This window comes from Choristoneura fumiferana, chromosome Z (assembly GCF_025370935.1).
Source record: "Choristoneura fumiferana chromosome Z, NRCan_CFum_1, whole genome shotgun sequence".
NCBI lineage: Eukaryota > Metazoa > Arthropoda > Insecta > Lepidoptera > Tortricidae > Choristoneura > Choristoneura fumiferana.
In genome coordinates, this window is record NC_133472.1 from 9347810 (window position 1) to 9364672 (window position 16863).

Here is a 16863-nt window from a genome sequence, read left to right on the forward strand (position 1 = left end):
TAAGTTGCGCCATTTATTTATGTTTACACGCAACATGACAATTAAAATCGTAGCGTATATTTATTACTTACTTAAATTAAACATGTCTGGAACTATGTGGTGCCATAAATAAAGTAAAAAAACATACCAGCCTATTTATAATTTAAAACTAAACTTTTGCTCCCTGGGGAAGAAAACTATACGTAAATCCATTATCTCCCGGGGAAACAATTTTTCGCCACTGTCCTTTAGTATACAGGCATGGAATAAGGTCATTCACGAACAAGTGTAATGAAAAAGCTTAAATGCATACAGGTTAACCTGACTGTTAGGGCTCTGTTTACGAGCAAGTGTAAAATAAAAAATAATAAGATGGAAAATATTCTATAAAAAGTTATAGAGAAAATACTTATTAAATTTAATAAAATGGTTGAATTAATGTCTTACCATGCGATACTGACTCGGAAGGCTCTGGAACATGTCAGGTGGAGGTTGATAATTATAAGGTGCAGCAGAACCTGCTCCATAAGGTGTTCCAGGGAAACCTCCAAATTGGCCCCGGCTCTGGTCAAGAAAAGCTCCGTACAAGCCGCCCTGTTGTGGCAGCTGCTGCGAGGAACCCAATAGCTGTTGCGAAGAATTGAATAGCACAGCGGGTGGCGATGGAACAGACAAGCCACCGTAGCCACCTTGGTACCCCATGTGGTTGTAGTGCTGCGGCGGAGGCGACTGCAATTGCTGCGTCGGCTTCACCTTACACACATTTGGCGGGGCACCCGTTTCAGTATTAGCTTCTTCAAAACCAGCAAACTGTAACTCTTCGCTTCCTTCGGCCACAGCAGGCATCTCCCAAACCTTTTTAACGCTGGCGATTTTTAAATTGAGATCTGCAGCCAACGGTGAAATAGTGTTTGAAGTATTCATGTGTGTACCACGCGGTAAGCCCAGTGCAGATTTGGCCGACTTGTCCTCAGTAAGTTGACCTAAGTCAGAGTCAAAAGCAAAGTCTAATTTCATGTCGGAGGAGTCTTCCGCTTTTTGAGAGGAGTCAAATGACATAGGTAGGCCTAACGTATTTTCTCCGTCAGTCACGGGTCTTTCCGATATCAATTCCTGAATGGATCGCGGTGGCGGCCTGACGTCGCCGTTAAATGTTAGTGCTCGGGATTCTACATCAGCAGAAATCTCCTCGCCTTGTGATTGCGGCTTCGCATTATTGGCGCAAGGTTGATATTTCTGTTTTAGAGCTTCAGCAGGAGGAGCAGTCTTATAATTTGTATTCTCGAAAATAATCGTTTCTACAGGCGGAGTGGTGCCATCCAGAACCCCAGTCTTATCGGCGGCCATCGCAGGAGTGGCGGCGGAGGCAGCGGCGGCAGCAGCGGCGACCACAGCCGCAGCGGCGGCAACGGCAGGCACTGGCTTGACTTCAGCTGGAACTTCGCCTGGTGTACTGCGCTGACTCGATTGCCCAGATTTTATTTCTACAGAGTCTGCCGGTTCCTCCACATTAGCTCGCAATGTTTGCGAAATTGGTTTATCCCAAGCGTTGACTGGTGGCGGCGGCGGGGCCGCGCCGGTATCTGGCCCGAATGCAGTAACAAGTCCCATTTGTTGCTTCTGTCTTTGCTTGACAAAGCGAGGCGCCAAGTTGGCTTGCCGGTTGCGGTCGTATTGCGGTCCAGCTTTTCCGGACACAGGCGCGGAACCTCTGGTGTTGGCTTTATCGTTGGTGTTTCTGGTAGACGATCCGTTTCGACCGCCACCTTGATTTGAATGAGATCTAGGCTGTTTGGAAATGTTTGGAGTTTCTTCTTTTGTAGGTGGCCCTCTGGTATCCTTAGAATTTTTCTTGTTTCGCACCTCCTGGAACCCATCGTCTGCAACTTCATCGTCTTTTTTCGCAGATGATAATTTAAGTTCAGTCATAGCCTCAGTAATATCACCAGTTTTATTATCTACTACATCTTTTTTGCCTGATTGCAAGTTGCGATTTGAAATCTGGCGATTGCCAGCAGGCTGGTTCCGGCCTTGTCCTTTATGAGATTGGCTAGACATTCGTCCTCCCACAGATCTCCGGCGACCGCTCGAGCCACCACCTTCGGAATGTTCTGAGGTCGTCTCCCAATTTTCATCTTCACCACTGAGCGGCCCTGCAGGTCCTTTCGGGCGGCGATCTCGGCCCCTTCCGAGCGATGACCCAGTGCGTGGCTTGTTTCCACCTTTTCCTTTGTCTTCAATTTGAAGATTGTCTTTTACATCGTCCATGTCTTTAACAGCACGATTAGCTTGACTAAACGGACTTTTAGTATTCGGTGGTCCATAGCCAGTGACCCTCTTAGCAGGAGCCGGAGGTCTCGTTGTGCCTTGGAAACCGCCTCGCCCTCTTCGTGAAGGTTGTCCGCGGGGTGCGAACGGTTCACGGTTTTCCATAGCATCCATTGGAGGACCCTGGTCCCCGTGATGAGGGCGGTTCGGGTCGTCATTCCTGTCAGATTTTTTCGGCCCTCGAGGGCTGCGTGGAGCTCTGCGGCGTTCCTTTCGTTCTGGGTTAGGTGCACCATCTGTGGAGCCGTCTGATTCACTTGCTCGATTATTGGAATGAGAGGTGCGGTGCGATCGCCGGCCTCGAGTTTCACGTGATCCCCAACCTCTATACACACCACACCCACCTCCACCACCATAACCCCTACCTTTCTTCTCAGATCCAGATCCGCTAGACTTTCTTTCAATTGGTTCTTTATTGGGAATTTTATTTAGGGCTTCATTGAACCTTTCATTCCTTTTGTCATCAACGCCACGCTTTTGTGAGTCTACCCCACCGTGAAGAGATTCGATAGAGTGCGTCTCACTAGCTTTAACCACAACGGCAACAGTGGGGTCCGTACTAGATTTAGAACCAATCGATTCAGATTCTGAGAGTTCTTTCTCCGTTTTTTGCGGTGGAAATATCGGTTTCACATTCATCACAATTTGTTCAGGAGGCTGATTTTGCAAATGAGGATTAGAGAGAGGCTCTTGGTTAAGAGCCTTATTAAGGGTAGCAGTTTTAGGAACCAGATTGTCAGCAAGGGACTGAGAATGAGTAAGAGGAGGTACAGGTTGAGGTTGTACATTGGTAAAGGAGTTTAATTGAGATGGTTGACTATGAGAGAAGCTCTGTACCGGATTAGAGTGATTTTTGTTTTGAGTTTGTGAAGGAAAAGAAGTCAAAATGTTAGTTGACGGTGGAGTTGTCTGCTGGACAGATTGGGCAGATCCTGGCTGTTGAGATTGACGTTTAACGTCTTCGTTTTCTGGATGGAGACCGTCCTTTGATTTCTGGTCATTCTCGTTCGGCGATGCTATTTTTTCGGTAGAAGACTTTTGCAAAAATGTGTTGTGCTCGTCTTGCATAGCTTCTGCCCAGGAAGTTTTGCCAAAGTCTCTTTCAGAAGATTCACGCTGTGAATTAGACGCAGGCGAATTGCGCTTGTCTGTGGACTGGGCGTGCGACGATGAGTCTGACGAGAACGCCTCTGTTAGCCCAATGCTCTTCCTTTCAAATACTTCAGTCAATTTGTCAGCAGCAGAGGGTTTACTGATTTGTTCTGTAGAGCTATCAACGGACTTTCTGTCAGAATCGCTTCGTCTATCTTTATGATCATTATATTCTTTGTAGGGCTCTTTGGAGTTAGATCTATCCAATTCACGTCCCACTTTGTCATAGTCTTGCATTTCTGATCGCCATTGAGGGCCAGGAGCCGGTCCATCTTTGCTCTCCCTTCTGAACTCATCTTCACGATCCGAGTAATCCCTAAAACATGAAAAATATATGATACATCTATATTTACTACTTCATAACAAAAATACGCAAGTCGCACGCCGCGGGCTTGTATAAAATTAAACTTCTTACAAACATTGTTATATTTTTAGAAGAAGTTTAATTTTATTCAACTTACAAACCTGGAATAAGAACGGCGACCGTTGTGCGGTGCGTGTCGCGGTGCATTGTAAGTCGGCTGCTCCTGTCGTCTGGGAGCCTGTTTTCCAGAGAACGGCCACCCCTTGTGCTGGTCATCTTGCTGCCTGTTTTGCTGCTGTTTCAAAAAACGAGGCGGTATGTTTTGTTGAAAAGTCTTGGAGAACGCAGGATTATTTTGATCACGGTCTCGGCCGTAGTCACGTTCACGGAAGTCCCGGTCGCGATCTCTGTCCCGGTCCACTCGGTCTCTGTTGTCCGTCCTCTCGCGCTCTCTGTCGAACCTGTCGCGGTCATTGCGCTCCCCTCGATTTTCATTGCGATCTCTCTCGCGTACGTCCCCTCTTTCCTTGTCACTTTCTTGGCGCTCTCCCCTCTGATCTCTGTTGTCTACGCGGCCTCTGTTATCTCGGTTTTCCCCGCGATCTCTATCGCGATTATCCATACGTTCACGGTCCCGCTCTCTGACGTCTCGGTCACGGTCCCTGTTGTCAAACCGTTCTCTATTGTCAGTGCGCTCCCAATCTCGGTTGTCCACCCGCTGCTCCTTGTCCCTCGGATCACGGTCTCGCATCTCATTGTTAACCTTATCCCTATTGTCTATGCGTTCTCTATTGTCAGGGCGCTCCCTGTCCTTGTTATCAGACCGGTCCTTATCTCTTGTTTCTGGTTCCCGTTCCCTGTTGTCGTTGCGGTCGCGGTCGCGCGCGTCCTTCTGTGGCGGCGGCGCGGCCGTGTCAGTCATCTGGCGGCGCTGTTCCGCCTCCTTGCGCTGCTTGGCGCGGGCGACCACCTCAGCGATCTCGTTGCTTTTCTTTTGTCGCCGTTCCTCCCACACTTTTTCTTCGTCACCAAATACCTCGTGTATTTTCGGATCTACAGCACGATCCATGTCAGTAGCGGCTCTGTTGTGGTTATTTTTGTGATTTCCTTTGCCCGTCGTAGGCGCTGATGATTCACCAAAGTCCAATTTTTGCCTGAAAGAAAATAATACTTATGTAAGCAAAATGAACTGACAAGGAAGCAAAACAATATGGGATTTAATGTGTAGGTAAGTAAGCAATTAAATATACTGAGCGGCAAAAAGTCTGGCCCTCAAATGCAGTAATAGGTAATTTTGTATGAAGAGGGCCAAACTTTGTGCCGCTGAGTATATATTTAGTCTGTATATTATAATCAAATCAAACTGTATCCATGTGCGTCGTAGACGCGTTCAAAACGTACTCATAATCGATGACATCGTTATTGGCCCATCCGACATCGCGCGAGCAGTCGTCGAGTGAGGAGATCTGTTCCTCGCACAGGATGGGCTGCGCGGTGAGCACCTCGACCGCGCGCGGCGTGGCGGGCGGGCGGGGGGCGGCGCGCGGCGCGTTGCTGCCGCGGAGGTTGCCCAGAGACCCCAGCCCTAGCCCGCTGCCACTGCTACCTTTCATCAGCTGTGGCGATAATGAGGAATTTGTACAATCCAACTATTAGACAATAGAAAAATAAATGTTGTAGTTTTAGTATTAATAAAACGTCACAATACAAGTAAGAAGTACCCAATCACTAAAACTTAAACAAAGAGCTGTTCAAAACACAATATAAGCTCAAGAAGCCCTAAAAATCTATGTGTGGGTATTTCTTGTTAGCGTCAGGATTTAAGTACGTACAAATGGGGGCAGGATGGAATGGTACTGGGGCTGCTGTGCGGACGCAACGGGCGCGGGCGCGGGAGCGCCCTCGGACCGCACGCCGGCGGTGCCACCGGACGTCCAGCTGCCTTCCGCTGGACAAACAGATCATTATACATTAAACTAAAGTACTAATATGCATTTTCGTTCTTAAGTTTGACATTGGTTGTTGTTTTCAGAATACACTATATTAATACGACTTACAGGGCTTGATGACCCAAAATCCTTATCTTTACTAATATTATGAAAAGGTAACTCTTGTCTGTTTGTTTGTCTGTTACCTCTTTAAGCTTACATCGCCAAACCGATTTATTTATATAATTTGAAGCTTGGCAGAGGAATTCGCGGGCAAAAGCTAGTAATAAATATAACTTCGTAGCGTAGCCTAATACGATTCTTATGTTAACAATGTTAATGCCATATTTTTTTTACAAAACTATTTAACTTTCATCCAGTGTGTATCCAAGGCATGTTTTAGGCAAAGTAAAGTTTTCCGTCAATTTTATTGTTTCCTAAAAATGTTACAAACTAGCATCATTAGACGCTGGTAGCGAAATTGTCAGCAAAAGGGCCAGATAGAACCAGATTAGTTTTCAATAAACTATAAAATTCACTTTTAGATCCTTTTAAACGAATAATCGATCGAATCGCGGCAGCTTATGCTATTCTTATGAATTAATTGGCTTTACATTTATCGCTATTCAATTTGGTTTTAAGTTGCTGCTTGCCGGATTAGTTTTTAGGGTTGCCAGAATGAGGTTGGTTTTACATTGCTGTTGTCAGGATTACTTACTTAGTGGTCTGAGCTGCGGCTGCGGCCCGGCGTGGTCGGAGGAGCGGTGTGAAGGCTGCGCTGAAGCCTCGAGCGAGGGGAACTCTGTGCGGGAGTAGGGGGCCCGAGGGCGGCGGCAGGTGCCCCCAGCCGACCTGGTTGCCCGCAGCCGCACCGCTGCTCGATGCCGGCGTCTACGCAACAAATAATACTATTACAATCACAACATATACATCATTAACTAAATTATTAAAATTACATTAATAAATATCATGGGACACTTGACACCAATTGACCCTAGTCCCAAACTAAGTAAAGCTTGTACTATGGATACTAGGCAACGGATAAACATATATAGTTATATACAGATAAATACATACATAGATACAATATAAAACTTCCAAAATTCGACTACAAACATTCGTATTATTCATACCATCATCTGCCCCGGCCGGGAATCGAACCCGGGACCTCAAGCTTTGTAGTCAGATTCTCTAACCACTTGTTTTTCATCGTTCATCATCATCAACATGATCATTGATCAGTAACATTAAGTAATTTGTAACTTTTATCTCCAGTTTCATAACTACTTGCCCAACATATATACCTAATGTTCAGGAAAATATACCATTTCGCAAGGAGAATCATCGAGTGATTCCCATCTTCCAACCTAGCTGTCCAACCCAACCCAAGTTAGATATTGGAAACTCATAGTGCCATCTTCCAAATGGGTACCCTGCTTCACCTCGCTGTTTCACCTGGGTGAAGCACGGGGTATGCACTAGCCCCCATGCTCCAACTGACAATGACAGTAAAGAAATGACAGAAAGTAGAAACGAGTGCTGAAGTCGTTTATCTTCTAAGTTTAGGTATACGTAAAACCTGTGTTTTAAAAAAAAAATAACATATATTTTCGAATAGTATTTGTACTAAAAGAGATCAACAAAAGGCAGCAATTGACTTGTATGTTATAATGTTTAACAAGGTAGGTACTACAGATTACGAGTATCATAGATTGACCATGATGTACGAAAATAATATCAGTTGGAGGTGGAGCACAGGGACTAGTGAATACCCGTGCTTCACCGGTGAAACACGGCACCACGTTGTACTCCGAGCTTCACCCAGGATGAAACAGCGAGGTGAAGCATGGGTCTGTACCCCTTCCAACCTGCCTCGGATTGGATAGTGGCAATGTAATTGTTTATTTATTAATTTTACTTCCCATCTTCCAACCTGTACTGAATAGGGTACAGTTACAGGTCATTCTAATAGTCAAGTCGTGGATATATGTTTGTATATTTATTTATACGTATTTATGTAAAGTAGTAGTATCAAAAAAAAAAACGAACAAGAGCGTTTCGGACACGCCCAAGATAGGGTCCCGTAGCCATTACGAAAAAACCAAGTAATATTTTTCTAAGGATTTCGTATTGTGTACGGAATCTTCCAAGTTTAGGTATATTTTATACCTTAGGCTAAGGCTGCTATTTACTCTTAAACTACTAATAATCTTCAAGTCTTAGCCGTTATAATTTTCCTTGTAAATTTGAACCATCCTAAATTTTTGCAAATTTTTCCACCCAACAGTTTAGATTTTGGAGGGGGGGACGCTCGATTTTAATGAAAATTTTCACTTTAAAGTTGAATATTTCGCAAACACATCACTCAGTCGAAAAATCGTCCTGGCAGCTCCCAAATTGATTTAAAAGACCTATCCAACGATACCCCACACTATAGGGTTAGTCAAGAAAAAAAAACACCCCCACTTTACGTCTATGGGAGGTACCCTAAAAAAATTGTTTTATTTACTTTTTATTTTACCACTGTCGGCGTGACTGATATGTATATTAATACCAAATTACAGCTTTCTAGTACTAATACTCCGACCAACGAAGGTTTTGTAACCCGATTAATTCTCCCGCCTATGAAACTTGGCACATGATGAAAATAGGTAATACACATTATAATTATACAATAATCCAACAACTTTTTTTACGAGAAGTTAGGTATGTTTACCTAAATATGAAAATCGTTTATAGCTCTCTGTGAAAAATTTCTCAGTCTGAAATTCTTTCTGTATACGTACTTATCTACTACTGAGTATGTATGTAAAATAATCCAATTATTTTTCCATTTCAGAGATACCGAAAATTTAACTTTTAACATTTTGCACTGTAACTTCTACTGAAAAATTGCTCAGCTGATTTTTCTGTTTCATAGGCGGGAGAATTTTTCGTAAGTCTCCATACAACAAATCTTCTCATAGACTAGAGTATAACGGCACAAAATACAGACAGCTCAGAAGTCAATCTCCTGTATGTACTTCACTTTTCATACCTACGCTCGGCGGTCGCTCTAAGGTTGTCAACTATGGCTTATGCACCAAAAAACTATCGTGGTAGTGGCACTCTTATCTAGTTGTTTGATTTATTGTTGAGAATGAAACGGGAAGAATGGAAAAATAAATTAATAACTAAAATATTTTAAGTTTAATGTCATTGTTATATTATAAATTTGTCACAGAAAATATCTTGCGACGATTTCGTTATTGGCGAAATTCACGATTATTTAATTTAAACAACCGTCCACTGAATAGTTATAACTTTTTTTTTGTTGCTCCATTATTGCACAAAAAAGTTCACAGACGCGTGTCTCAAGCGGATGGCACTCGCGCTCGCACTGGTCCCAACCGGCCCGAGATATCGTGTCCGTGAGCAGTGTCTATGTGTGCGTTGCTCGAGCGCACTTGTATGGAGATTGACTTCTGAACTATCTGTGTTTTGTGATAACGGTCTCGAGCTTAGCCGTGGCCAGACAGACAGACGGACAGACATGGCGAAACTATAAGGATTCCTAGTTGACTACGGAACCCTAAAAAGGTTATTCTTGTTATTCTTGACGTGGTATTACTTAATTTTACAAATGTGATTTATGTCACACACACACACACACACACACACACACACACACACACACACACACATGCACACATATATATACACACTCACAAACATACACACACTTCAAGTAGGTTCAAAACAATTTACTTTTATTACCTACTTTTAGAGATTTTGTATTTTTAAGACTTCATTTGGCACTCGCGATACAGACCCAGAGTCTAGTGCGAAGGCCGTCGAAAAGTCAGATGATGTTATTTGTATTTTATTCAAATGTGTATTTCTGTAATTTTTTGTGCACTATGTAACTTTATTGCTAAATAAAAATTATTTTTATTCTTATGTAACGAGTGACAAGGCTGATGTTTTATCAGAACTGATAATTAAGTTTAATACCTTTATTTAATAAAAAAAAACGTAATGGATCATTTTAAAGGAATGAATATTATATGTAAGCACTACTCCGGTGATAGGGCTGCTTATTGGAATTTTTAACTAAGACAACGTGTGCTTGTTAAGTTTGTGGGACCTGGAAATATTCTCGAGTTTGAGGATGGCACCAAACATCTTAAGTGGTGAAAGACGAACGCCCGAAAAAAAAACACTGCTTCAAAAGTATCATCCTTTCTTTTCAATAGGCAGCCTATGTATTGTCAATTTATCACTTACTTATCATGTCGTGAGTGAACGAAAGTATGCAGGTAATACAGCGCAAGTTGCATTACATAGTTGTTTTTGTATTTTTTGTGCTAATTTGAATTTTACAGTGCATTTGTTTTCTAACTGTAATGCTGTAATTTTTTATTGATAAATAAATAAATAATTACAATCCACGGACTGCATGTTATGGATGCATGTGTGATCCGTTGACAGCGGCAATTTTACGTAACGTTGATATTTCTCGTTTCGTGTCAACGAGGCTTTATACGCAAAATGATACCAGGATTTCAAGATAACGTGACCAATTATAAGAAAAATAATAAGTAGATATAAGAAAAATGTCTTAAAGACAAAGCTAAAAAAACGAGCGTGTTGAGGGGTGCCAAATATTTCGGTCTCACTAATTACCATCTCAACAAAAACATTTCGTGTAACATGCCAAGTATCACGATAGTTATTCTGTTCATTAGATATGAATGAGGTATCATGTTGGAATAAATTGCTACTACTACTAAAAGCTTACTCTGTACAGTCGTCGATTAATATAATCTTCATTAGTAATAAATTTCCACGCGAATTACTAATATGAAATGATTGAAGGGCGGTTTATTTGAAAATAATTCTCAAATTAGTTCCACATTAGAACCCCTATTATTAGAATTTCAAGATAACGGTTACTGACACAAACAGACAAACTTAAATAAAAACCGGCCAAGTGCGAGTCGGACTCGCGCACGAAGAGTTCTGCACCATTATCTATACAATATTAGACATAATAAAAAAAAGGCAAAAAAATGAAGTTTATTTTATTTTATTTTAATTTAATTAAATCCCCTTCGAAAGGAAGGTTTATAGATACAATAATATAACGTACGTGCGCCGAGCACGAAGAATTTTGTACAATGACCTTTCTTCCGTTGAATTCACTTTTTGCTATCCCGCGGGAATTTTACGTTTTCCCGGAGAAAAGTAGCGTATGCCAATCAATACTCAATATTTTATTGCTTTTCCACAATGTATGGTTACAGATGTTACAAAGAGATTATGTGATCATCATGGACCCTGTTGGGCACAGCAATATTTATACAAGAGGGCAGCTTTTATATAATTAATAAATTTTATCTTATAGCTAAATATCACAATCACATTAAACTGACTTCCTTTTTTTCAGGGATAATGTAGCTCCCAATTGGTAAAATATCTTTTTAAATCAACACCAATGATGAATTTACTTAAGTATGTCAATCAGAGATACTGCAGATTACTTTTAGTAAAAGAATTTTTAAAATCAGCTCCGAATTTGAATTCAGTTTTTTCTATCCCATAGGAATTTTGGATTTTCCGAAAAAAAAAGTGGCCTATGTCAATCGAGGATAGTCAATTATATAATATGAAAGAATTTTTAAAAGCAGTGCCAAAGTTGAATTTACTTATTTCTATCCCGCGGAAATTTTTCATTTTCCCGGAAAAACGTATCCCATTCCTATGTCAATCAGGAATACTGTAGATTACTTTGGGTGAAAGAACTTTTAAAATCAGACCCGAAGTTGAATTCACTTATTTCTATCCCGCGGGAATTTTGCATTTTCCCGAAGAAGAGTAGTCTATACTAATGAGGAATAGTGTAGCTTTCTATTGGTGAAAGAATTTTTAAAATTATCCCCGAAGTTGCATTCAGTTTTTTCTATCCCATGGGAATTTTGTAATTTCCCGAAGAAAAAGTAGCCTTTGTCATTTGGAGATAGTCATATCACATAATATGTAAGTTTATTAAATCAGCTCCGAAATTGAATTAATTTATTTCTATCCCGCGGGAATTTCGCATTATCCCGGATAAAAAGTAACCTATGTCAATCAAGGATAGTGTAGCTTACTAACGGTGAAAGAATTTTTAAAATCGGCTCAATAGTTTCAGAGATTCGACTACTACCAAAGAAGCGAGCCTACTACCAAAAAAGTTTAGATATTTCCCTATCCCGTGGAAATTTCGAAAAATCCTTTCTTAGTGCGCGTCTACATCTATTAAGGAATATATATTCCAAATTTCTAGTTTCTAGCCCCAGCGGTTTTGGCTGTGCGTTGAACGTTGATCTATAAGTCAGTCAGTCAGTCAGTTTCTTCTTTTATATATATAGATGTAGGCGAGGAGGACGACTATAGTTGCACTGCTGTTAAATTTTTTTTGTAGCTGGCCGTGTCAATATCTTTGCATTTGACATGTACATAGAACCATTTTGTCTCTATAAATTTAAATATTTATCATTATAAAATAATATTATAACCCCCGTGTGGTGTCGGGTTACAATTACACCTCTCCATTTCTTCCGTGGATGTCGTAAGAGGCGACTGAGGATATAGGTTTAGGTATACCGTAGGCGACAGGCTAGCAACCTGTCACTATTGTACCGTTTTTGTCAAACTTAAAACCTCAAATTGCTAAAAGTGGCTCCGAAGCGGTAACGTTTCGTGTGCTCTGCCTACCCCATTTGGGAATACAGGCGTGATGTTTGTGTGTGTGTATTATAACAGAGTACCGGTACCTACGGTCTCCTTTATCACGGTCCAGTTCACCAAATGATACTTTCTGAATGGAAAATACCTACTTGACTTGATGTTAAAAATTACAAAATCACAATAGGTGTGCTTTGTTCGAGGGTTGCCCTAGATTTTTCTAAGATCCCATCATCAGATCCTGACTTGGTGTCAATGGGACCACCTCGGAAGTATGTCCTTTAGAACTAAAAAAGAACTTTGAAATTCGGCCCACAATTGGCGGAGTTATCGCGTAACAAACATAAAAAAGCATACACTCGAATTGAGAACCTCCTCCTTTTTTGAAGTCGGTTAAAATTACATTATTCAGATCTGTAATCAAATTACTCTTCTCGAATTTCGAATTCAACTCAAATCTTACCACTTCTTAGTGGTAATTTTACACGTGCTATGCATAAATTAATACAAATAGAAAAACTCCTCTTGAAGTTATTAAATTAAGATGTAAATCAGCGCTATCTATCATAGACCAAATAAAATACCTACCTTAAAAGTTGAATCAATACTTGAACTAACCTGAGAACACAACTTACTTTGGAATCTTAACATTCGCTTTAAATTTCATTTAGTTTAGTTTAATTTTCATTTATAAAAGTGGTATGTATTTAGTTTTCTATAAATAATTACAAAAAATACTATCTTTACTAACATTATAAATGAAAAATTATGTATGTCTGTCTGTCTGTTACCTCCTCACGCTTACACCGCTGAACCGATTTAAATGAAATTTAGTATGAAGATAGTTTGAGACCTTGGGAAGGACATAGGATAATTTTTATCTCGGTTTTTTTTTATCCCGCGGGATAGCGATTAGTTTGGCAAAAGCCAGCTTTTACAAAATATACTTTAAAATAAACAATCATCATCATCATCATCAGCCGGAAGACGTCCACTGCTGGACGGCTCAGGCCTGAAATATCCGTTTTCCTAAAATGTATTTTTCGCAAAATGTCTGCTTTTCAGAATTTCAACACGTCTTTTGCATAATGTCAGTTTCTCAAAGTGTCAGCTGTTTATAATTGCCTGTCTCCAAGAATTACAGTTTTTGTATAATGTTCGCTTTTCAGAAAGTGTTTATTCTCAAAATGTCTGCAACCTCAATATATCCGCCTTCTTATAACGTTGGCATTCCTGAAAAGTCTTATTCCCAAAATGTCTCCAATCATGGTCTTCAAATTTCATCTAAATCGGTTCAGCGGTTCAGCCGTGAAAGAGTAAAAGATCGACAGACTGAGTTACTTTCGCATTTATTAGCATTGATTTTAGTAAAAAACTAAACTACGAAAATCCCTTTGTTCGGGTACGAAACCGGTTGAGAACGAAAAATATTTTGTTCTAAAGCAGTAATTTTATATTAGGTATAGATATTTATGTTATCAAAGAGTAAGTATGCCAGCAATTAAAACTTTTACATTTAAAACATTGATTTGAAAATAAAGCAGACATTATGGGAAAACAAACTTAACAAGACTATAGCCTATTTAAAAAAAGTGAACATAACGGGAAAGCTGAAATTATGGTTATGCTAATATTATAGGAATGTAAACATTATGAATAGACGACTTCCTGAGATTGTACACATTTTAATTATCAGACATTTTGGGAAAACTGACAAAATAGAAGTGCTAACATTGTGAAAACGCAGACGTTTTGAGAATTGTACATTTTAGGAAAACAGACATTTTGGGCCTGAGCCTGCTGGACGAAGGCCTCCCCCTTAGAACGCCACAGTAAACGCGCAAAATAAACAATGAAATGGATGTAACAAGTGGCAACCAAAATACGTAAAAATAAAAAAATATAATTTAACATAAGTTTGGTGAAAAGTGAATGACCTCGCAATGACTTTAGGACAATGCCTCACATACAAGACAAATCAAATATGTATCTTTCTCTGTTTGTTTATTTGTATTGTCTTATCGTATACAGTATTAAAATAAAATGGTAACGGAAATAATTGTAATGACATACATTTCGTTACACTGAATAGTGTTTTTGTAGTCAAACTATTGTTCAATAAAGCAAACATTCAATGCAGGTCAACATGGAAGTAAATTTTTTAGTAGGTAATATTAAACTCCGCCCTGCTTATGAATGCTGTTCTAAGGCCGATACAGCACCGAGTGAACAATAATTACGAACTCCGCAACTACACTCCATTATATGCTGGTAATAAAACGCAACGATCACAGATAGCGAAGTGAAAGTTACCATATAACATGTTTTAGTAACCATAGCTGTAAGTACGAATACTGGAACGGTTTGTAAACAAATAAAACAGTTTGACGGCGCCCAGGAGAAAGTAGGTTAGGTACCTACTTAAGTATGCACTCGTAAATGTGTCAGGACCTTCGGAATTGATTTGATTAAGGGCCCGTTTCACCACTTATTGATAAATTTCATGTGACAGATAAATGTTATGCCATCTCTATTTATTCGTACAAAACAAACAGAGAAGGCATCAAAGATACTACTTGTTACGTAAAATTTATCAATGAGTGGTGAAACAGGCCCAAAATCTAGTTAAATTTGGTTATGCTTTAGCCGTGTGATTGTTTCTAGTAAACGGCTATTTTTTAAGAAGAAAGAAAATATAGGTTAGACTTGAATTTGAAATTGAAACCACGACGGCGCAATCGATAAGCGAGCGCATGCGCCAAGGCCGTCGCTGTGGCCCGGTATTGCGCGCGCCTCGGGACCAGTGATCGGGGCGCGTACAATGGTTGCAACTGGCTAGTTTCTAGATTCTATCTTACGCTCACGCGCAACCATCCCTCCCTACACATTAAGGTAGGGGTGTAAAAGCTTGTTTACACTACCTACATCGCTAGAAAGCTTCCCAAATAGTCTCTAGACGCCCATCCCAACCTTTGAAGAATACAAGTCGCTCGCTAAATGCGGAAACAAAGTACAACATTCGCAATGCTATAAACATAAGGAATAACGCAAAACATTAACAAGTACTTTAAATATGACCAGCAGTAACAGCCGTACGGGCTATGATGTGGTTTATAAATCGGATGCAATTATTAAACCAACCGCAATGGCCGTGGAATGCATCTGTGTAAGAATACATTCTGGTTTAACCTCATTAGTTTCACAGGATTGAAAATTCATGAGTCACATATTAGTAGTTTATTACATGAGCGACTGTTTAAAAACAGTCACGCGTTTATGTCAGGTCACCAATACTTTGTTCAATATTTTTTACAATTGTATAGTACACCATCGCAAAGCATAAAGTTAAACATGCTGCTTCCAAAACGTAGGTGCCGGATTTTAGCCATTGCACAGGATACACTTGCTTAATGCTAATTCATAGTTGTGGTCCGCCAAATTCATGTGTTTTTGTACATCAATCAATTGTTTATTTATTGTAATACTAGCTTTTGCCTGCGGCTTCGCCCGCGTGGAATTCGGTTATCGCGCGCTGTTCCCTCGGGAACTGTGCATTTTTCCGGGATAAAAAGTAGCCTATTTCACCCTCTGGCCCTTAAACTATCTCTATGCCATAAATCACATCGATCAGTCGCTCCGTTTCGACGTGAAAGACGGACAAACATACACACAAACACACACATTTTCGCATTCATAATATAAGTATGGATGTCTCTTGTGATGCAATGAAAAATTGCAACCGCCACGGTCATCTACAGACGACAAAAAAAAATCTAAAAATCGTTCCATAGGCGCCACGAAATGCCGACGTGACGGCTTATGGCACGATTTTCAGCTGTCGTGTTTTGCCGCAAGTATTCAAAGTTTGCGAAAGTATTTAAACACAGCAGCAGTTCAGTAGCATTTTGTGACAGCCATACGTCAAATTCAATAATACACTCCTTGTTGCTAGGCAACGAACATGAAACTTTAAAACCGAACCTTCAGAAGGCTAAACTCTTGATACATTTGGATTTTGCATAGAACTTGGCACTCATTTAGATCTTCATTCTTTTTGCGGCGAAGCAAGCATAATTTTTGTATTAAACTTGGCTCTCCTTTTTTGCATCTATGTTTTTGGTGGGATACTAATCTATACTAATAAACTTTAGTTTATACTAATATTATAAAGAGGAAAACTTTGGATTTTTGGATGTTTGTTACGAATTAACTCAGGGTAATAAAAACGGGACCCTATTACTAAGCCACTATCCGTCTGTCTGTCTGTCACTAGGCAGTATCTCATGAATCGTCATAGCTAGACAGTTGAAACTTTCACAGATGATGTATTTCTATTGCCGCTACAACAACAAATACTAAAAACAGAGCAAAATAAATGTTTAAGGGGGCTCCAAACGTGATTTTCTTTGCCGTTTTTGCTCGATATTAATAACGGCAACAGGAAGTTGCTTGAAATATTCACAG

General features: G+C 40.2%; 1 protein-coding gene across 1 annotated transcript in view; it reads right to left on the minus strand.

Annotated features, from left to right (window-relative positions):
* The window catches only part of LOC141426407 (uncharacterized), a 39061-nt gene that overhangs the window by 15568 nt on the left and 6630 nt on the right, over nt 1-16863 (minus strand). The window contains 6 exon segments of the mRNA XM_074085297.1: nt 427-3775; nt 3925-4917; nt 5165-5379; nt 5596-5711; nt 6410-6512; nt 6514-6582. Of these exon segments, the coding sequence (XP_073941398.1) occupies nt 427-3775; nt 3925-4917; nt 5165-5379; nt 5596-5711; nt 6410-6512; nt 6514-6582 (4845 nt within the window).